Source organism: Acipenser ruthenus, chromosome 36, assembly GCF_902713425.1.
Source record: "Acipenser ruthenus chromosome 36, fAciRut3.2 maternal haplotype, whole genome shotgun sequence".
Taxonomy (NCBI): domain Eukaryota; kingdom Metazoa; phylum Chordata; class Actinopteri; order Acipenseriformes; family Acipenseridae; genus Acipenser; species Acipenser ruthenus.
Window position 1 is genome coordinate 3,543,057 of NC_081224.1, and position 22,680 is coordinate 3,565,736.

A 22,680-nucleotide genomic window follows, 5' to 3' on the forward strand; every position below is an offset into this window, starting at 1 on the left:
TGATTGGTCAGGATGGAGGAGTCCCACAGAGTATCGTCCAATAAGATTCAGCTGGTGGGCGGAGATTGCATTGCGTTTCCCACACGTTGGGAGAATTAGAGATGTTTAAATTTTAACAAACAAACAGACTATTTATTGATAAATATTAAACATGCCGTCGTTACCGGAGAAAGGGAATGTCATGTTTGTAAGTATACATCGTTGATCTTCTGATTTTTGACGTTTGAATTTTGCCGATCGCGGCTGTAATCATGTTTTCCTAGGCGGGCCGTGGAAGATCCGCGGAATAGATTTATTCCCTGTCCCCGAAAAGCTGAGCTGAACGCCGGGTTGAGATGACATAGTATTGAAGTCTTGGGTGATTGTCTTTTTCACTGATTCAAATACGGTTTCAAGTGAACAATAGAGAAAAAGTGCTACGTGACCAAGTAAACCTCGCAACCCCACAGCAAAGTTCATTAACACAAGTTTGTGTACTGTAATCTAACGAGAGATGAATTAGGACAACGCGCTTACATTTGGAGCTGTTGAGTTTTAGGTGTTTAAAGCTGTGTTAACAGCGTGAGTTTAATCTGTATGAAATATGTATTTATTTAAATAAGAATAACACTATATTACTTTACTATACTGAATATATGCGACCTGTAGACGACGTCTGTGATGTTAATTTAGAACAAAATGTTACCGATACAATTTAGGGATGTCATTTTAAAACCTCCTATTGCAGTAAGTACTGTGTGTGGCAGCGTCAAGCAGTTTTCACTGGTGAGAGGGTTAGAGAGTCACTGCTAAAACATCATTGGTGATTATAAACCAACTGGACAGGCAAAAAGGAATGAATCAGTGGAGCACACAGGAGGCCAAACTGGAATAATGTAGCAGACAGACACTGATGAAATATATATGAACATTTATTTTACAAATCAAAACAAGAAAATGTAAACAAACATCTGAATAGACATCGGTTTACAACAGAACTATTTATGAAACTGAAACGATAGCAATACATTTTTAACTTTTATTATTAATTTCTTAGCAGATGCCTTTGTCCAGGGCAACTTACAATTGTTACAAGATATCACATTATTTTTACATACAATTAACCATTTATACAGTTGGGTTTTTACTGGAGCAATCTAGGTAAAGTACCTTGCTCAAGGGTACAGCAGCAGTGTCCCCCACCTGGGATTGAACCCACGACTCTCTGGTCAAAAGTCCAGAGCCCTAACCACTACTCCACACTGCTCCTAAACAGCAATCGGATATTATCAGATGAGCAAAAGTAACTGAACAACGCAGATAAAAAAACATTTTACAGAAGCGCACAGCACAAGAAGTTATCAAAAAAGTCTCATTTCTTTTTCTTTTTTTTGACAAAAAGAGTATTTTTTTTACTTTGAGTCTAAGGCTGTTCACAATCAACACAGATAATGCGCTTCTCCACGCCGCCTTTCTGCACAGGGCACAGCTGTCCGAAGTTTTATTTTTATTGCACTTGCCAACCTGGCATTGGCGTCTCTTGCGGCTCTCAGAGGGGTTGCCAGCTTCAGCTGTGGGTACACGCTTGGCAGTCTCCCTCTGTTCCAAATGCTTCTTGCGAAGTTCCTGTGCTAACTGTAAAATATATTCTGTCTTGGTAAATTCTTCTCCGTGCATTCTTTGTAAAGTACCCAGGAGTTGATGGCTGCTAGGTCCAATACATTGTAAAACACCTGAACAGGCCACCGTCAGGAGCCAGCTTTCACAGAATACTTCCGTGCCATCTGATCCAAACATCAACTCCATATTTTGTTGTGTTGTAAAACTCCACGGTCTCTGGTATTTATTTTCACTAGTCCCAATACTAACTGAGTGACCAAAGCAGCGCAGCTGGCAAGCAGGTGCCAGCCTTTAAAAGGCTGATTGAAAACAATAGACTGTCAGTCATTCACTCGGGCAGAGAGTAGAGACTAATCTGATTACAGCTAAACACATTGCAGACTGGTAAATAAAAATAATAAAGTAGAATACCGTTCTGTATAATCAGAATACAGTTGTTTTCTGTGTGGCCGTCAATGTGACTGCTCCCGGGGCTTTTAGGTATAATGTAATATATCTCCTTTATTTCTGCACTCCTGTGTTTCATGCTTTGTGAGGATATTTAATACATACGGACAGAAAGGTACATGAACACACAGCCCCATAAGTGTTACACGACTGGAGAAAATTACATTTTAAAACCAAAAACCACCAAAATGACTGCAGGGCTTCGAGTGTTAATTTCCTAAACGTTTCAACTTCAGGATTAAACATATTCAGACAACTGTACCACACTGGGAATGTTTGTAAGCAGTCAGAGAAGCCATCATGAGAGCCATTGCTTTTCAATGATGTTAACATTACTGTGGATGAGACTGCATGTGTGCACTATCTATGTGTGCATGGAAAATACTTTGAATCAATAACCGCACACTGCACACATCCTGCTGTACAAACACTACAGCTGACGGCGTGTGTAGGAATTCAGTTTCATTTTATCCCGTGCTGTCACTTCACGTAACTGCCCAGTTTAACCATATTACGAAAAAGAAAACAAGAAAGCAAAGGGTTAATACAGATACTGTACTGTTAAAAAGTTGAAACAAGATTTTTTTCAGTGACCTCCAAAGTCAGTTTGTGTTTGTATGCGTTTTCTTGTTGTTTCTGTCTCGGGTTATTAACACGCACGGTGCAAAACAACCTGTCCGATTACTGTGGCGTAGACTGAGAACTGTTTTTGAAATGCTGTTTTGTACATTTCCAAATACTGTATTCATGCTTTGTTTTGCAGTACTTGTCACTCATTTTCTTTGTGATGTGTACATGCAGTAATGTACTTTGGTGTTTTAGACATACTGATGTACCTCACGTTGTTAATTCATAATGCCACGATGTTAATAAAGCAACTACAATGTAGTATAACTACTCCCTCTGAGATACGATATACATATCCATTGAATCGGGTATGACAGGCTGTGAGTATTTGGCATGCATGTCTTTGACAACGGTGGCATGTTTACCTCAATGTTTCTGCTCCTCACGTCCCTGTGCTCCCCCCTTGCAGGAGGAAGATGACCTCCCATACGAGGAGGAGATCATCCGGAACCCCTACTCTGTCAAGTGCTGGATGCGCTACATCGAGTTCAAGCAGAGCGCTCCCAGAAACACCCTCAACATGATCTTCGAGAGGGCGCTCAAGGAGCTGCCGGGCAGGTGAGCTTCTGTTAGAGGTGCACTGAGCAACTGACTTCTTAAATACACAGCGCTTCTGTTAGAGGTGCACTCAGCAACTGACTTCCTAAATACACAGTGCTTCTGTTAGAGGTGCACTGAGCAACTGACTTCCTAAATACACAGTGCTTCTGTTAGAGGTGTACTGAGCAACTGACTTCCTGATCAAATACACAGTGCTTCTGTTAGAGGTGTACTGAGCAACTGACTTCCTAAATACACAGTGCTTCTGTTAGAGGTGTACTGAGCAACTGACTTCCTAAATACACAGTGCTTCTGTTGGAGGTGCACACAGCAACTGACTTCCTAAATACACAGTGCTTCTGTTAGAGGTGCACACAGCAACTGACTTCCTAAATACACAGTGCTTCTGTTAGAGGTGCACTGAGCAACTGACTTCCTAAATACACAGTGCTTCTGTTAGAGGTGCACTCAGCAACTGACTTCCTAAATACACAGTGCTTCTGTTAGAGGTGCACTGAGCAACTGACTTCCTAAATACACAGTGCTTCTGTTAGAGGTGCACACAGCAACTGACTTCCTAAATACACAGTGCTTCTGTTAGAGGTGCACTCAGCAACTGACTTCCTAATCAAATACAGGACCGGTCATACATTAATCAACTATAATCAACGCATTGGGAATGCTTTATTACTTATTAAAAGCAATAAGTGAAGGAAAGTGTAGACAGACTCTTAAAAGCCTTGCGATACAACAGGAAACGTGCTGCATTATTAAAGCAATACAGTACAGGCTTTGAAAAAACATAGTAATTCAGGGATGCAAATAAGACTCCTGTTGCATAGCAGTTTCACCCATTCCAGGTTTTACTAAGAGCTTGATTAGCCCCAGTATGTAGGTCTTATTAAACTTGTAGTGAAAGCAGGAGTCTTATTTCCATCTGTGTAATTAAAAAGAAGCCAGAACTGTGCACTCAAAGTCTTCAGTTCAATTGAAAACATGTTAGTAATAAAATATATGCGAGGCCCCAAATAGGGCAGCAGGGCAATCGATCAATGCAGGTGTAATTGAGGATTGCCAAAAAAAAAAAAGCTATGGGGATCAATAATCAATAAATCAAGATATTGGTTCTGTAGGTTCTAGGCATGGTGCTGTCTTTGTGGTCCACGTGTTAAGCCCTGTTCTGCTAGAGGTGTCATGATTCACTGTGTAACAATGAGTCGTGATGCTTTCTTTACATGATATACATTGTCTCATAACAGAGGTATGTATTGTAATAAAAGACCAAAATCACAGCATAGCTCATTGTAGTTCACCAGGTGGTTCTAGAATGAAGAATAAGTGTGTTATATAATAGGTATGAATACATACACTCCCTAACTCCTTTAGTGTTTGTCTTTTTAACATAATAATCAGCCATTAATCATTTGGTCTTATTAAACATCCAACAAGTAGCCCAGCATGACCATTGCATGTATCATAAGTTTGTTATCACGACCTGCCTATCGTGATATGCACCGTATCGTGACGTTAGTGTATTGTTACACCCCTGTTCTGTGTGTCTGCAGTTACAAGCTGTGGTACAACTACCTGAGGCAGAGGAGGAAGCAGGCGAAGGGGAGGTGCATCACAGACCCGGCCTTCGAGGAGGTGAACAACTGCCATGAGCGAGCGCTGGTCTTCATGCACAAGGTAGAGCAAGCAGGCAGCGTCCGAGCAAGCACCCCCTGTGTATCTCACAGAGCAAGCACTCCCTGTGTACCCAACAGAGCAGGCGCTCCCTGTGTACCCAACAGAGCAGGCGCTCCCTGTGTACCCAACAGAGCAGGCGCTCCCTGTGTACCCAACAGAGCAGGCGCTCCCTGTGTACCCAACAGAGCAGGCGCTCCCTGTGTACCCAACAGAGCAGGCGCTCCCTGTGTACCCAACAGAGCAGGCGCTCCCTGTGTACCCAACAGAGCAGGCGCTCCCTGTGTACCCAACAGAGCAGGCGCTCCCTGTGTACCCAACAGAGCAGGCGCTCCCTGTGTATCCAAGTTTACCCTTGTTTGCCATGTTTTATGATATGCTTTTCCATACCTCTGTGTGCTTTACAATGCTTGCCTATGCTTGACCATGCTTTCACTGTGCAAAACTTTTATAAGGGAAAATGAAGCAGTTAAATGTTGACGCAAGACGCTGAGCTGTCATGTAAGTGCTGTGTCTCCTCAGATGCCGCGGATCTGGCTGGATTTCTGCCAGTTCCTGATGGATCAGTGTAAGATCACGCGGGCGCGGCGCACCTTCGACCGGGCTCTGCGTGCCCTGCCCGTCACGCAGCACCACCGCGTCTGGCCGCTCTACCTGAAGTTTGTCCGCGCGCACCCCCTGCCCGAGACCGCCGTCAGGGTTTACCGCCGGCACCTCAAGGTGAGATACTCCTCCACTTCCACAGCTACAGTGCTGAACTGGGAAACGCTGGAAGAAGCTTCAATTCAATCACTTCACTTGAAACAGATGTCATACATCTTCTAGTATTTCTCTAGACTCCCTTACTTACGTGCTGGACGTTATGGATGAATGTATATAAACCGGACTGTCAACGCAGTCTGCGTGCTGGGAATGTAAATCAGTAGAGGGCACAGAAGAATGTAGTAAACTGACTCCCAAGTAATTACATTTTAATGTAAATGTTAGGATCCCAAGTAGAAATACAACCCCTTTGAGATTCATAATGGATAATTAGGTGGTCTAACCCTAACTTTAACTCTTAACTCTAACCCTAACCCTAACCCTAACCCTAACCTTTCCCCCAAGCCGATGGGCTCATGCTTCCACTTGCGATCCTAACATCTAGATCAACAGTGTGCACCCAGTTTATGAAATAAGTTCTGCTGGTCCCCCTACCTCAATCCACCACCAATAATAAAATAACGAAACAAAATAGTGTATAAAGTTGCTGTGGCATGCAGCTGCAAAATGGCAGCGAATGATCTAGAAATTTTAGGTATGTACCTGAAGAAGGAAATTCTAGAAGAAATTTGCATGGTGCCTGACCCAGAGAATTCTGCACACTGGGAACAGAAAAAAGCAAAAAGCCCAGTTGATGCAAGAGGTGTGCTGAAGCTCGTACTCTTTAAGAAGAATTTATCGGCAGGTATAAATATTTTCATTATCCGTTTATGGTCTCGGTATGTCAGTACTGTGCTGACATTTGTACTGCACCAAATGAGAGGAGAATTCACTTCCAATCATCTTTTAAAACACTCAGTGTGGAAGTTAATCGCCATAGATTGGTGCTCAGTTGTAAAGGTGAGGGAAGGACAGCTTTTCTTGCTTTCAAGTCAATACTTTAATGAATGGATTTATTTAATACCTGTCGATTCAATACATCTTAATTAAAGGCAGGTACGAGTATCAGCACCCCCTGAGCTGCGACTTGGAGATTCAGCTGATCTGATCTGATGCGAAGGCGCTGTTCCGATCCCCCCCCCCAGTGTCTCCTGTAGCTCTGATCCCTGTTGTTTCCCCCCCTCTCTCAGCTGTGCCCTGAGAATGCAGAGGGGTACATCGAGTACCTGCGCTCTGTGGACCGGCTGGATGAGGCTGCAGTCCGGCTCGCTGCCATCGTCAATGACGAGTCCTTCGTCTCCAAAGAGGGCAAGTCGAACTACCAGGTAACACGAAACTCTCTGAACCACAGCCAGCTGGTTCCACAGACCCTGGTTAGCAGTAATCTGGGACTACCTTACCCATTAGGTGGTATAAGAGTGCAGGGATGGAAATAAGACTCCCATCGCATAGCAGTGTGATCTGTTCCTGGTTTAATTAGACACACCTGAGCTTGTTACCTGTATACTGTGGCTAATCAAGCTCGTAGTAAAACCTGGAATGGTTGAAACTGCTATGCAATAGGAGTCTTATTTCCATCCCTGGATTGCGACTAATCAGAGTCTGTGGAAACATCTTGTTTAACCCTTTGCGGTCCATTGTCGGACTGGGTCCGACATTGCAATTATTCCTCTCAGGTCCTTTGTCGGACTGGGTCCGACATCATTATAGCAACGCAAAAAACAGGTTTCTAGTCGTTTTTTCTCCGGAAAAAGCAGAGAAAACCATTCAATTCCCGAGTGGGAGCAACAGGAGCCGAGACAAGTCGAAAAAAAAAAAAGGCGTATCTCATGAATAGTCATACATATGGCCCTGGTATCAGATAACGGGGCTGTCATAGTAAACAAGCTGGCTGAGTGCGTCAGCGCACAGAGACTGTCATGGACATTTGCAGAGCTTTTTTCAGATGTTATAGTAATAAAATAATGACTTTGATCGCAATATTGAGGAGTTTGGTGATAAAACGAGTGATCCGGAGATGATTGATCGGTATGTACGACTATTATTATTATTATTATTTATTTCTTACATAGGTGAAAGCGATAGCGAATGAAAGGGTGGGGCGGTGCTGGAGATGCCTAGTGAGTGCTTTGTTGATATGCAGGGCCATTTAAACCAGTCTGACTGTGGAAAAAAATACTATTAAACAGCGCGTCTAAAATTAACTGCGCGTGTGAAAATAAATTAGACCTGACGTGCCTGACGCGCACTTAATAAATGGACTGCAAAGGGTTAATCTAGTCTACAACCTCATTTCAAAACTTTACTTACAGACTTTACCTCATTAATGCACAAAGTAGAGTAACAGATTGTGAAGTAGAAAAATAAACTAGCAGTAAATGAATTCCTCTCACTATTCTAATTAATTAGGCTACAAGAAGGCTTCCATCTTCATCAGATAGCATGATAGAAATAGCCAGGCAGACTGATAACATTGATTAACACTCATTCAAAATTCACACACTCATTGAATTATACAGAGGTGTTCTTTAGCGTGCTCTGACCACTCTGCCTGTGTTCCTGTCCAGCTTTGGCACGAGATGTGTGACCTGATCTCTCAGAACCCAGATAAGGTGAAGTCTCTGAGAGTGGGGGCCATCATCAGGGGGGGGCTGACCCGCTTCACTGACCAGCTGGGCAAGCTCTGGTGCTCCCTGGCTGACTACTACACCCGCAGCGGCCACTTTGAGAAGGTACGGCCTGGGGGGGGGGGGGGGGGAGATAAGCTCTTACTGCAAAAAGTTATGCTGTGATTATTCATGCAATTTGAAAACGTGGTGTACCTGTAGGGTCTGGATTTTTATATCTTGTACTCTCTCCCGCCTCCTCTCCCTATCTCCATCTCCTCTGCCTCTCTCTCTTCCTTTCCTCCTCTCTCTCTCTCGCTCCTCACCCTCCCCTCCCTCTCTCTCCAGGCCCGTGATGTGTATGAGGAGGCTATACAAACTGTGGTGACTGTGCGGGACTTCACCCAGGTCTTTGACAGCTACGCTCAGTTTGAGGAGAGCATGATCGCTGCCAAGATGGAGACCACTTCTGAGTTGGGTCAGAACCAGGACGGTGAGTCTGGATTACACTGCGTCTCCACTGCAGCCTGGGAACCGGATCTCACAGAATATAGCTGCATCTCCAGAGCCATTGACCTAGTTCTGAACACCATTCTCAATGAGCACTGATTCAGTGACAGCCTTCCTCCATCTGCAAGCAGGCTATTTCAGGTCTCAGTGTAGAGAATGGGTATAAAGCACTGTGCTGTTCCAGTGACTGCCCTCCCCTCCCTCTGCAAGCAGATTCATTCAGGTCTCAGTGTGGAGAATGGGTACAAAGCACAGTGCTGTTCCAATGATCGCCCTCCCCTTAAAACATAAGATACTGATAATAAACTTCTTTTGAAAAGCTGAGATAAGTATGTTTTACTTTTACCTGTCTGGATTTTTTGGGTAGTTTTATATTTTGTATAGAGAAGGCTTCATTTATAGATCTGAGAAGCTTTACATCCTTATTGTTTATACAGTGATGGAAATAAGACTCCCATTGCATAGCAGTTTGATTCACTCCAGATTTTACTATGAGTTCAATAAGACACACCTGAGCTTGTTACCTATACACTGGCTAAACCGCTATGCAGTGGGAGTCTTATTTCCATCCCTGTTTTAGAAGTGGTTCTCTAATGATACACAATCGGAGCAGCTTGACATTAAACTTCTTCCAGTCTCAGACCCGCAGAGCTGTCCCCTCATGATTGAACATGTTTTGTTTTTTTTTCTCTCCCGAAGAGGACATTGACCTGGAGCTCCGACTCGCCCGATTCGAGCAGCTGATCAACCGGCGCCCCCTGCTGCTCAACAGCGTGCTACTGCGCCAGAATCCACACAACGTCCACGAGTGGCACAAGAGGGTGAAGCTGTACGAGGGGAAGCCACGAGAGGTAGGGAGTCACTCCACAAGGGCAGGGCTCAATTCAAAGTGCTGATTACCTAAGAAAATGTTCACAAACACCTGTCCTTAAAAATCATGAAGGTTTCTGCTTGAGATTGCCCACTGACATTCTCTCTTATCCTGTGTAGAGATGTCATCCTGTGCATACAATATACCGTTCAATGGGGGAAAAAAACAGCAACACCTTTTTCGTTGTGGCAACAATCTCAGTTTTTGTGATTTCATAAGAAGTGTGATGGGTGTCTGCTTTTATAAGAGACGTTTTGCAGTTTAAGCAGCCAGAACCTCAGTACTGCACGAGATGACTATTGACTATTAAAAATAAATTGTATTCATTGCTTTGTATTTAGTCTGTGCAGAACGCTTTCTCATTGAAGGTATGCAACAGGGTCACCGTGAGAGATTGTCATATCTGCACCTTGTAATGATTCTGCAGGATGCGGCCCCTTTAAGTGTTGACGTGTTTCAGCTCCGCCCTTTTGAGTGACTGTGTGCAGTCTGGCAGTGAACATGCTCAGAGAGAGCTTCAGCCCTTAGGGGTGTAACCTAAGAGATGAGCTCTGAAAGTGGGAATCTTTTCCAGCGTGTGAAGGAATTAAGTACTGATATATTGTAATGCATCATGCTAGTGTCAGACTTCATGTAGGTTTAAACACTCAACGCCATGCCAGATATCAATTTGAGCAAGGTGCAGGTGCAGTACGATGTTTAACATGAACTCGCTGACTATCCGCTTGCTGCATAAACATGAGCACAGACCATACAAACCACTCGCTTTCCTACCGAGAGCAGAACTGCTTTACTTCAAAAACATTCCCTCCAGGAAACTCTTGTGTTGATTCCATTTCAGGATTTTCCACTTGTTTAGATAAAACCTTAGTGTTCTGCTAGTGATGAAAGTGAGAAAGCTGCTGCTGTTGCCTCCTGCTGATCCGCTCTGCATCCTATCGGCTCCTGTTAACCACGCTGTCTTGTTTAGATCATCAACACCTACACGGAGGCTGTGCAGACGGTGGACCCTGCGAAGGCGACCGGGAAGCCCCACTCCATCTGGGTAGCCTTCTCCAAGTTCTACGAGGAGCATGGGCAGCTGGATGACGTGAGCTGGGCGGCCTTACTTATTAAAACGGCTTTTTATTCAGGGTTTGGTAACTTTACAAACTGCACAACAACAGTACATTTAGAATGGGATGACTCGGAGTGTTCGGGTGGTGCTTGTCCCAGTGCTTGGCCCTGTCCACACGATGACTTTAAACCGTATTAGTTGCCTTTAAACTGGCTTAAAAGTGGTAAATATGGTTTGCGTCCACACATTGTGCAGCGTTTAATACCATACTCGAGTCCGGTTCTACATTAGATCACATCAGGTAGTACAGTTTGTCAGAAGTGTGGATGCTGTAATACAAAACTACATTTTTGGTGTATCCTCCAGTATCCCAAAATGCTTTGTGATATGTTTGGTGAAATACTCAGAACAGGCGCCTGAAGGACTTGCTATCAGTGTATACTCCGCAATGGGTATTCAACTACCGGTATTCATTTTACAGGTTGGACTCGTCTGCAATGTGTCTGCATGTTCACTTCACGTTGACACGTTTAATTATCTTTTGTGTTAATATAAACCGTTCTCAATATGTTTTTTGATCTGCACCATTATAAAAGTTCACCATGCTTTTGCCATGGTTATACTATGCACTTACCATAGTTTACCCTGGCCTGCCATGTTTATTAATATGATTTACTATACCTTGCTATGCTTTATCATGCTTTAAATGTGCTTTATTACAGTTTGCTATGTTTTTACTATTATAAACTTTTATAAGGGCACTACTGTCAATTCAGATTCATCCCTAATATGTTGCTATTGCAGTATTGTCAAGGGTGTCATCTCCCCAATACACATTGAGCTTTTTATAACAACTGCCCTGTAAATAGATCCAAGCCTGCTGTCATTCTCCCATTGGGTTTGTAAGCAGTGCTTCAGAGACAGTCAGTGTCATTGTTTGCTCCCCTCCTCCAGGCTCGCACCATCTTTGAGAGAGCCACCAAGGTGAACTTCAAGCAGGTGGACGGCCTGTCCAGCGTGTGGTGTGAGTACGGAGAGATGGAGCTGCGGCACGAGAACTACGAGCAGGCTCTGAGGATCCTGAGGGTGAGATCCTGGGGGCATCTCAAGGGGTTAAATAGGGAGGCACGTTTAACCCTGTGAGGGTGAGAGAATTCTACCCTTTTCAGGTCTGTTTGACATGACTTGACTAAGGCTTGTATCGGTGCAAGTATACGGTAGTATACCTTTCTACAACGCTAAAGGTCTGAAGATTATTAAGAAAACAATGTTTCCACTCTGGTGAAGTATACCGTACGATTACCTAGTTTGAATGTAAATACAAAAAATGTAATTCACTGAAGAAATCATTTTTCTTTGTAATGTCCACATAAGTGTAATTTAGTGATCTCCTACCTACAAAACTGTAACATTATCAGTGATAGCCACAACCCTCAGGAACTAGGATCAGAAAGAATTGCATAAATTCTGTGTTTTGGTGGGTCTGCAGGCTCATCTCCTTGAGATTCTTTACTAGAATCAGTTTAAAGAAGTTCCTCGTCCGAGAGATCTGTCAACTCATCAGCATATTTGGGGTTGGTCCGCGTTCTTGGTTATGTAGAGAGATTTCGTATGCTTTCTAGTGATTTGTGCTCTTCAAAGCCATGGTATACAGGAATCGCATCCGTAGCTACTGACATGCTGCACCGCATTAAAAAGTGTCTTTATTGGCTCAGGGCTTCACTGAAATGCGTTTTGATTGGGGAGTCATCCCTGGATATTTCACTACAATAAATATTTTATTAATTTCTTTTTGGGTTTATGAACATTAATTTGGGCGATTTTTAGTAGATTTCAGGTAAGCTTTGTAATTCTCCCTACTGTAAACAAAAAAGGAAAACCTTACTAACAAATACAAACCCTCTATATCGCTCCTGGTTTCTAGACCCGACTAACTGCATTTAGGTTGATTGTCTGAACCCTGACGAAGGCTTTTATGGTTATTTGACAGGACCCTGCTTTGAAACGGCGCAAACCGAGCGCTTACCTGCAGCCCATTGTGTTTCTTCATAAGAAAGACGCTGTTTCAGGGGTGGTGATAAGAACATAAGAAAGTTTACTAATGACAGGAGGCCATTCGGTCTACCTAAGACCCCTATTGCACAGCAGAGTCACCCATTGCGGGTTTAACTACAAGCTTGCTTGATTAGCCGCCGGGTAAAGGGGGAACGCTTTATTCATAAGTATTTAAGTCATACGCAGTTAACCATTTGCTGCAGTTTAGTTGCCTGTTAAACAGTCAGTAGCTATTCATGCATGTGTGTCTCTATCATTAGGCTGCCAGTGGAGCTCCTATGTCATGTGTATATTGAGTTTCTGGGACTTGGTAGTGTCCTGCTCCAGTAAAAAAGGACATACAACTTTGGCCACCCCTGCTTAACAGATTGTTATCATTTTTTTGTTATCTATATTTTGTATTTTTTTTTCACAGAAAGCCACTGCGATCCCAGCTAAGAAAGCTGAATACTTCGATACCTCGGAGCCCGTGCAGAACCGTGTGTACAAATCCCTCAAGGTGTGGTCCATGCTAGCGGACCTGGAGGAGAGCCTGGGCACATTCAAGGTAATCCTCAATGCAGAGAGGGGCTGGAGATCTGGAAAACAATATACAGAAATCCGCTGATGGCTTTATTCGTTTCAACATCGCACAGGGAAGGAAATAAGAATCCTATTGCAAAGCAGTGGTTTGATTAGCCCGTGTGTAGGTTACAAGCGCAGGTGTGTCTTATTAAACTCCTAGTGAAACCAGGAGTGGATCACACTGCTATGCAATGGGAGTGTTATTTCCATCCCTAGACCACTCCCGGTTTAACAGGTAAAATTACATATTGAACTGCTTCAGGGTCTGGATGGAGGTTTAATTGGTTCAATTAAACCGTTTAGAACAGGGTTGGAACAAAGATCAGACGTAAAAGTGCCAACTATGGCCACCCCTGGTCTAAAGGTTTTAAAGCATTTCCCACCATGGTAAATCAGACTCTACTGATGTTACACACCTTGCAGAAAGGGGCTCTTATTATGAAATCCTGGGTCGCTTCATTTTAGAAAGGGAAAAAAAAAGTAGTGGTAAATGCTTTGTGAATATGTTAAACGTTATCGGGGGTATGCGTGTGAAATGTTTATGCTGATCCTAGTGTTTTATACAGCGTAAGGTTATTTATTTAATAGTCAATATTACCTAATACATTTAGTGTTGAACACATGTCCGGGATTGAACCAAAATCAGGCCAGTGTCGCACAGAGACATTCCTCCGCAGTTAGGTCTGGTTGGGTAGAATATCTTAGGAACCACTTCACTGGGGTTTGTGAAACTTTGCATGTATGTTTTGTTACAGCAGTGGTTCTCAAACTGGGGTGGGCGTTAGAAGGTTCATTTTTTTTTTTTATAATTACAGCACACATCTTAACCTAGGCTCTACCGTATAACGGGCGGATACTTTATTTGGGCTATTTTGATTGGATTTCCAATAATACTTCCACCAATCAGAGGGTTGCATACAGTACTTGTAGCGATCCCGCCCTCTGTCAAGACTGGTATACGGAACAGATCAAAGAAGCACTGGACAAAGGGAATAATGTGTCAGATGTCAAAGTGGATATGTGAATGGCAGTGACAAAGCCAGTTTGCTTGAAAACATTAAACCTGCTCCAGACCCTGAAGTAGTTCATTATGTCATTTTGCCTGTTAAACCTGGAGTGGAGTGGCTCTCCATGACTGAGATTGGATACAGCTGTGCTATATAAAAATGATTTGATTGATTGATTGATGATTGGACCTGGCGCGCCTGAGACGCACTGAATAAATGGACCGCAAAGGGTTAAAAGTAGATGAGACGTTTCCATCAATGGATTTAAAAATGTGGAATTGATGATGCGATCAGAAACTCAGAGGCAGTGTAAACTGTCTGTAGTAGGACTGTTCTTTTTTTTATGTTAAGCATTTTTGTGTTCTTTTTTTAGAAGGGTTTACTTAAGTAACAGCCAAAATTGTTTGTGTCAGACTTGTTGAAAGTCTGTAACAAAATGGTTGATTGTTATTGTCGATACGTTGTAGATATGACTATTAATGCAGGCATGGTGCAGGTATCGCAAAGTCCAGAAACAAAACAAAATGTTAAAATGTTTTGCACTGTATAAAACCGAGCTGATTTTGCCTGCTAGTCTATTTATTAACCAGTTTGAAATGATTTCGAAGCAAATACTGTGATTCTTGAAATGTATTTTTGTTTACGACTGTAAGTTGCCCTGGATAAGGGCATCTGCTAAGAAATAAACAATAATAATAATAATAATAATAATAATAATAATAATAAATAAAAGCATTTTCTTTTCGACTTTATTGTTAAAGATTTCACATGTGGCAATACTGCCCTACAATTAGTACCACAGACAAGAGGAAGGGGGGCGTGGCCCATAAGGTTTGAGAACCACTGTGTTACAGTGAGCTGGTTATGCAGGTCCTGAGTACGTCTGTTTTAAGCTGTTTCTCCCAGGTGGAAGTGTAACCCTCTTTCTCGTTAACTACTCAGTCGACGAAGGCGGTGTACGAGCGGATTATTGACCTCCGCATCGCCACCCCGCAGGTCATCATCAACTATGCCATGTTTCTGGAGGAGCACACCTACTTCGAGGACAGCTTCAAGGTAGGAGGAAGCACTAGTTTTTGTGTGTGTTTTGTGTTTGTATCTTCTGGATATATGTGTGTGCTTTGCGATTGTGAGGATGTATTTTGTGTTTGTATATATATTCTGGCTGTCTGTAGGTCACACTCACACTTGTCTCCTCCTCTCTCTGTCCCTGCAGGCCTATGAAAGAGGCATCTCTCTGTTTAAGTGGCCCAACGTACACGACATTTGGAACACCTACCTAACCAAGTTTATAGAACGCTACGGGGGCAAGAAACTGGAGCGAGCCCGGGACCTGTTTGAGCAAGCCCTCGACGGCTGCCCGCCCAAATACGCAAAGAGTAAGAGAAGGGGCTGGTGTGTGGAGTGCTGTGTTACACAAAGTAAGAGAAGGGGCTGGTGTGTGGAGTGTTGAGATTCACAAAGAGTAAGAGAAGGGGCTGGTGTGTGGAGTGCTGAGATTCACAAAGAGTAAGAGAAGGAGCTAGTGTGTGGAGTGTTGAGATTCACAAAGAGTAAGAGAAGGGGCTGGTGTGTGGAGTGCTGAGATACACAAAGAGCAAGAGAAGGAAGGGGCTGGTGTGTGGAGTCTTCTGACCCTGTGTCCTGTCCCTGGCTTTGACCCCGCCTCCCCTCTCCCTGTCTCTGTCTCAGTCTTCCCTCTCCCTGGCTCTATCCCAGTGTACCCTTTCCCTGGCTCTGTCCCAGTCTCCCCTCTCCCTGGCTCTGACCCCGTCTCCCCTCTCCCTGGCTCTGTCCCAGTGTCCCCTCTCCCTGGCTCTGTCCCAGTGTCCCCTCTCCCGGTCTCCCCTCTCCCTGGCTCTATCCCAGTGTCCCCTCTCCCTGTCTCCCTTCTCCCTGACTCTGACCCCGTCTCTCCTCACCCTGGCTATGTCTCAGTCTCCCCTCTCTCTGGCTCTGACCCCGTGTCTTCTCTCCCCAGCAATCTACCTTCTGTATGCTAAGCTAGAGGAGGAGTTTGGGCTGGCGCGCCACGCCATGGCGGTGTACGAGCGCGCCACGCAGGCCGTGGAGCCAGCGGAGCAGCACGAGATGTTCAACATCTACATCAAGAGAGCAGCTGAGATCTACGGAGTGATGCACACCAGAGGCATCTACCAGAGAGCCATCGAGGTGAGTGGCCTGGACAGCACTGCAGCATTGCTGTTGTGTAGTATTGTTTATAACTAGAAGTATTAGTATTATTATTTAGCAGCAGTAGTAGTATGATGTTGGTGGTGGTGGTGGTGGTGTTGTTGTTGTTGTTGTTGTTGTTGTTGAGGGCTCCAGAAAAACGTTTTGCCTTGGGAGCCAGTGGCTGTCCAATAAGTGTTGGGTGCCAGTATAGGAGCAAGCTGGTTTCCACACACAGCTGCTCAGGATGGGATTTGCTTCTCCCCGCAGGTCCTCCCGGACGAGCACTCTCGAGAGATGTGCCTGCGCTTCGCTGACATGGAGGCCAAGCTGGGAGAGATCGACCGAGCCCGGGCCATCTACTCCTACTGCTCCCAGATCTGTGACCCCAGGGTAGGTATAGCCCCTGTAGCTCTGCCCCTTTCACAGAGCAGACTCTGGCAGCTCCGCCCCCTTTGCAGGGCAGACTCTGGCAGCTCCGCCCCCTTTGCAGAGCAGACTCTGGCAGCTCCGCCCCCTTTGCAGAGCAGACTCTGGCAGCTCCGCCCCCTTTGCAGAGCAGACTCTGGCAGCTCCGCCCCCTTTGCAGAGCAGACTCTGGCAGCTCCGCCCCCTTTGCAGAGCAGACTCTGGCAGCTCCGCCCCCTTTGCAGAGCAGACTCTGGCAGCTCCGCCCCCTTTGCAGAGCAGACTCTGGCCGCTCCGCCCCCTTTGCAGAGCAGACTCTGGCGGCTCCGTCCCCTTTGCAGAGCAGACTGGCAGCTCCGCCCCCTTTGCAGAGCCAGACTCTGGCAGCTCCGCCCCCTTTGCAGAGCAGACTCTGGTAGCCCCGCCCCCTTTGCAGAGCAGGCTCTGGCAGCCCCGCCCCCCTTGCGGAGCCAGACTCTGGCAGCTCCACTCCCTTCACAGAACCAGACTCCTGTAGCTCTGCCCCATTGAGAGCCAGACCAGACTTCCATTGCATTCAGGTGTGACTGTGCCGTCCCAGTCTGAACCCTAGTGCAGCTGCAAAGACTGCAGCAGGGTAGTGCAAGTTCCAAGCCCTGGGATATTGTTGAGAGGGAGTTGCCTGGCCGGGTGTCCCCCGTGTAGACTGTTGTTGATGGTGCCCGTGTGTGCGTGTCTGTGTTTTGTCTCTGAAGATGACGGCAACGTTCTGGCAGACGTGGAAGGAGTTTGAGATCCGCCACGGGAATGAGGACACAATCCGTGAGATGCTGAGGATCAAGCGCAGTATCCAGGCCACCTACAACACCCAGGTCAACTTCATGTCATCACAGATGCTCAAAGCATCCTCCAACGCCACCGGCACAGGTACCCTCACACTGCCGTCACTGCACGGGTTAAACCAACAATTCTTTCAAACAAGCCTTTAGAACAGTTTACCCTAGTAAAACCATAGCAGTGTATATAGTGTCATAAAGTATAGTGATGAAAGCTTGGTTAAGCATGGAAACAAATAGCGAGGTTTGGTTATGCATTAATATACATGGCAAACCAGAGTAAAGTGGTAAATGCATTGTGTAACCATTGGACAAAGAATGGTAAAACTGCCAAAATATCAGGAAACGTTTATAAGGGGGGTGTTTAATAGATGAGAGTTAAAACTTTTCAAGGTTCTCCAAAACAGAATTTTGTATAGATGTTATGAGAATATGCACGTGAAATGTAGATGCTGGCCTCAGTGTTTATATACGATAGTAACTTTTCATTGTAGGGTGTTTTTCCACATCCACATTAGTGCTGTGCACATGTAGTCTTCCACACCTTCATATTGTAGTATATTAACACTTTGCGGTCCGACATTACAATTTTTTCTTTCTGGAAATGCAGTGCCTTTTAAACCTGTTTTACTGTGAATAAAATTACTTTTAAACAGTGTGTGTAAAATAAATTGGACCTGACGCGCCTGACAGGCGCTGAATAAATGGACCACAAAGGGTTAAAGTCATGCAGTGCTTCTTGTTATCAGACTGCAGAAGTTGGGGATGATTTGGGGGGGGGGGCCCGTATGATGTATTTACTCATTTTTGGAAGCACTTTGGGGTCTTGCCCCTCCATACCTATCAGAGCTCTGCGTCCGTGTCACCCTGGCTCTGCTGCGATGGACAGACTCAAGGCAGCAGTGTGTAGGTGTGTTACGCACGGTGTGGGGGGGTTTCTCCGCTCTGGAGTGCTTTCTGAAATACTGATTCTGCGGCACATTTTAAGTCCTCTGGTTCTGTCTTTGGAGTTGAATACATTTTATATTTGTAGTTTGTTTTATTTTATTTTTTATATTTTATATACAATAAAACTTATTTTACTATGTTTTATTGTGAAGTGCTTTGAAATGGCTTTGAAGGCGCTATATCAGGGGTGTCCAAAGTTTGTCCTTCCAGTCCTGGTGTTTGTTCCAACCCTGTTGTTTAAATGAACCAATTAACCCTACACCAGACCCTGAAGTAGTTCATTAAGTCATTTCACCTGTAAAACCTGGAGTGGAATTGCCACCAGGACTGTGATTGGATACAGCTGTGCTATATAAAAATGATTTGATTGATTGATTGATACTCGTGTCTCTCTCTCTCTCTGTCTCTCTCTGTAGTGTCGGACCTGGCTCCAGGACAGGGTTCGATGGACGACATGAAGCTTCTGGAGCAGAAGGCGCACCTCCTGGCTGCTGAGGCAGAGAGGGAGAAAGTCAAACCCAAGGAGAAGATCCTGTTCGTCAGGTCAGACCCCGGGGTCTAACTTGAGACGCCACGGCTTTTATTTAAACGTTCATTGATGGATTAATCGCTCCCTATTTGGAGCCTCAGTTAATAATTATATTTCCAGCTCATGCAAATTTTTGGTTGTATTTGCAGACTGTTTTTTTGCTTCTTGCTTTTTAATAATTTAGTAAGAACCTACTCAGTATTTTAATTTCTGTTTAACGTTTAAACATTTAACCCTTTGACAGTCTACCTCAGATGTAAGAGGAACGCGCGCTAGTCCTACACCCAGTCCTGGGTTTCAGAGCTCCCTGCAATTCAGTTTATTATTTACATGATCCTATTAGAAAAGATTCTAACAGATTCACGTGTGACTTATTTATGCTGTGATGAGAGTGCGATCAGTTCATAGTTAAATAAATCTAGATAAGGAGAGTTCTGAAACCCAAGATTATGTGCAGCAGCAGGGCTAGTGTGAGTTTCTAACCATGCTCAAACTCCTGGCTCCTGATCATTTCAATAATAGACTTCATTGAGGGGAGTTCTGGGTGCAGGAGGGCTGGTGTGAGTTTCTGGTCACCTGTGTGCAGCCAGGTGTGTGTGTGTGTGTTTGACTCGGTACCGTTGGTTCTTGGTTTCCTGCAGGAGTGACACGTCTCGCAGTGAACTGGCTGAACTGGCCAAGCAGGCGAATCCAGACGAGATCGACATCGATGATGATGACGAGGACGGAGAGGGAGATGAAGACAATGGACCTGAGGGTGAGTCCAAGCTGCAAAGTTTCCAAAATGTGCTCAGCGTCCGGCTGCTCTTCACTACCACAATAGAGCAGGAACCTGGAACATAGAAACCGGCACACAGCCTTCCAGGGACTACTGGAATTAAAAATCAAAGCAAATTCTTGAAGTGAAATAGAACTACTGCTCATCCCTGTTTGCAAAGTGCTGCTTTGTGTCTAATTGAATAATCTCTCCTCTCTCTCTCTCTCGAATATACAGTTGTGGTCAAAAGTTTACATACCCCAATGGAAATTTAGAATTTCTAGAAATTTCTCAAACAAATTTATAAAAAATCTTTTGTAGCAAAAGTTTGGCTTTTGTGGATGAGGAAAAATAGTTACAAGAAGTAGATGTCTTCAATCATTTATTTCAGGAATATTTTTGCAAAACTCAAAAAATGCTAATTCAAAAGTATTCGTACCCTGACAAGGAAAATGAAGCTAGTTGAGGCACCTTTAGCAATAATAACCCCTTTTAAACGATTAGGATATTTGTCCGGTGAGCTTTGGGCATGATTCTTGACTATTCTTCAACGCAAAATTGTTCCAGTTAATTGATATTCCGAGGACTTCTCTTGTGCACAACCTTCGCCAACTCGTATTAAAGATTCTCAAATCGGATTTAGATCGGGACATTGAGTAGGCCATTCCAGCACCTTGATTCATTCTGAAGTAGATTTTGGTGTGTGCTTTAGATCGTTGTTGTTTTGACACATCCAGTTGTGCTTTAAACCAAGTTTTGTAGCAGAGTTTCAGATGATTGGCCAATATCTTTTGGTATGCTATGGAATTCATTTTGCCATGTATTGGATATTACCACCTCCATGCTTGACAGTAGGTGTGGTGTTTTTTTCACCAGACTTTCTCCAAACGTAACGACTATCGGCGTGACCAAAATAGCTCGATTTTTGTTTCATAACTCCACAAAACCTTTCACCAGAATTCATACCCATCATTCAAATGCTCCTTTCTTCCAGACCGAGGGAGTGTTGTACCATGAGTCTTGTACTACTTGATAATAGTAACAATAGTTGAAATTGGGATATCAAATGCTTGGAAATCTTCTTGTATCCTTCTCCAGCTTTATGACAATAAATAATGTTCTGCCTAAGGTCTCCAGATAGCTCTTTACTTTTTCCCATATTGACTTATTGGTAATGACAGCAATCATCCTATGCCTAACCCTTTTATACTGTCCAAAGAATGTTCACCTACAGTCCAGCATTTTCTAGACTTTTCTAGAATTAGGTTCTGCATTATCATATTGAAATTTCTAGCACCTTGTAGAAAAAACTATTATAGCATCAAAGGGTATGAATACTTTTGAATTAGCATTTTTTGAGTTTTGCTTAAATAAATAATTGTAGACATCTTTAACTTGTTTTCCTCATCCACAAAAGCAAAACTTTCGCGACAAAAGATTTAACCTAAAATTCTTTGTTTTCAAAAAATTTCTAGAAATTATAAATTTCCGTTGGGGTATGTAAACTTTGGACTGTCTGTATGTTTATGAATCTATACAGTATGTTCTCCACTTAAATACATTTTAATAAATAATAGAACAATGTACTTAATCTGTGCATTATCTAATTTTGAATTGAAGAAATAATTTACAATAAAGATAACCTAGCAGTCTGCTTGTTGTTCTAACTAGGAAATGTATTATCCATCTCTTTTGAAACGCTCATCGAGTTGTGCTAAAACTTGATATGTGTATTTCAGAAGTCAGCATACTTTCACAGTACTGTCAGGGGCTGAGATACTGAAGGCTGTGTCTGTGTCTTCTCTGTGAAGTTCTCAAACATTAACAGAAGTGTGTTTTCTCTGTGCGCTCCAGAGGTGCAGCTGGAGCAGAAGAGCGTTCCTGCAGCCGTGTTCGGGGGGCTCCGGGATGACTGAGCAGCACCGGGGGAAATAAACAAGGCTCTCCAACACTCTGAAAGATCAACACACCTGAACCCCAGGGCTTAGGAATCTTTTCTTGTAAACCAGTAACATTATTTTTATACTTCTATATATTCATATGCAAGATTGAGAGAGTGTTGAAAAGTTGGACTACAGTTACAACGTTTGTCCATGTGATGGCACTGTGTGCTATGTAACAAACTAAGAGAATAAAAAATGTAGGATTTTGGCCCCAATATTCAGATTGATTTGCCTGTGCTAGAATACTGTTCTTCATCCTGCGCAGTTCCCTGTAAGTGCCAGGACAGACCTACAGTACTCTACCCAAGGCATGCTGTGTGGTAGCTCAAGTTGAATCCTTTTATTCTTGCTTTGATCCTGTTTCCTTTTGCACCTCTGCTTTCTGTGTAGTGGCGCACTGTGAACAATGAACTGTTTTCTCTGACTACTTCTGTATTTGCAAAAACCTGTCCTGATTCAATAAAAAGGAAACTGTTATTTGCACATCACCTGGTCGTTCAACTTTTATTTCCAACTGAACTTCAAGGGTGCATTGGACCTCAGGAAAGGCGTTTAATACTGTTAATCCTGCTGCGTGCCACACTCCCTGTTCAGTCTAATTGCATTGCTCTGGGTCTGGTTATCATGTTCATCCTGGGTTTTCAGTCTTCTGTTTGCCCTGCTTCATCAAAAAGAAAGGAACCAGAACTTCAGTCTTATCTCAGCTTTATCACACTGCAGGGATGGAAACGAGACTCCTATTGCACAGCTGTTTCACCCATTCCAGGTTTTACTACAAGCTTGATTAGCTCCAGTGTGTATAGGTAACAAGCTCTGGTGTATCTATTAAACTTCTAGTAAAACCAGGAATGGATCAAACTGCTCTGCAGTGGGTGTTATGTTCATCCCTGTACCGTT

At 43.9% G+C, this 22,680-nt stretch overlaps 1 protein-coding gene across 1 annotated transcript; it reads left to right on the top strand.

Moving 5' to 3' along the window:
* Nucleotides 1-32: 32 nt before the first annotated feature.
* LOC117966886 (pre-mRNA-splicing factor SYF1-like) lies at nt 33-22,268 on the top strand. Its single transcript, XM_059008306.1, has 19 exons — nt 33-187; nt 3,083-3,231; nt 4,779-4,902; nt 5,422-5,619; nt 6,732-6,866; nt 8,109-8,273; nt 8,496-8,640; nt 9,357-9,508; nt 10,499-10,618; nt 11,540-11,671; nt 13,056-13,187; nt 15,154-15,267; nt 15,428-15,590; nt 16,193-16,383; nt 16,654-16,776; nt 17,526-17,697; nt 18,971-19,097; nt 19,725-19,840; nt 21,695-22,268. Exons 1-19 carry the CDS (start codon nt 152-154, stop codon nt 21,754-21,756), a joined length of 2,556 nt encoding a protein of 851 aa, XP_058864289.1. The 5' UTR covers nt 33-151; the 3' UTR covers nt 21,757-22,268.
* Nucleotides 22,269-22,680: the final 412 nt, after the last annotated feature.

Coding starts and splice junctions, on each gene's coding strand:
- LOC117966886 (XM_059008306.1), top strand. CDS start 152: ATGCCGTCGTTACCGGAGAAAGGGAATGTCATGTTT. Junction 16,777..17,525: donor CCCAGATCTGTGACCCCAGG/GTAGGTATAGCC, acceptor TTGTCTCTGAAG/ATGACGGCAACGTTCTGGCA. Junction 19,098..19,724: donor GAGAAGATCCTGTTCGTCAG/GTCAGACCCCGG, acceptor GGTTTCCTGCAG/GAGTGACACGTCTCGCAGTG.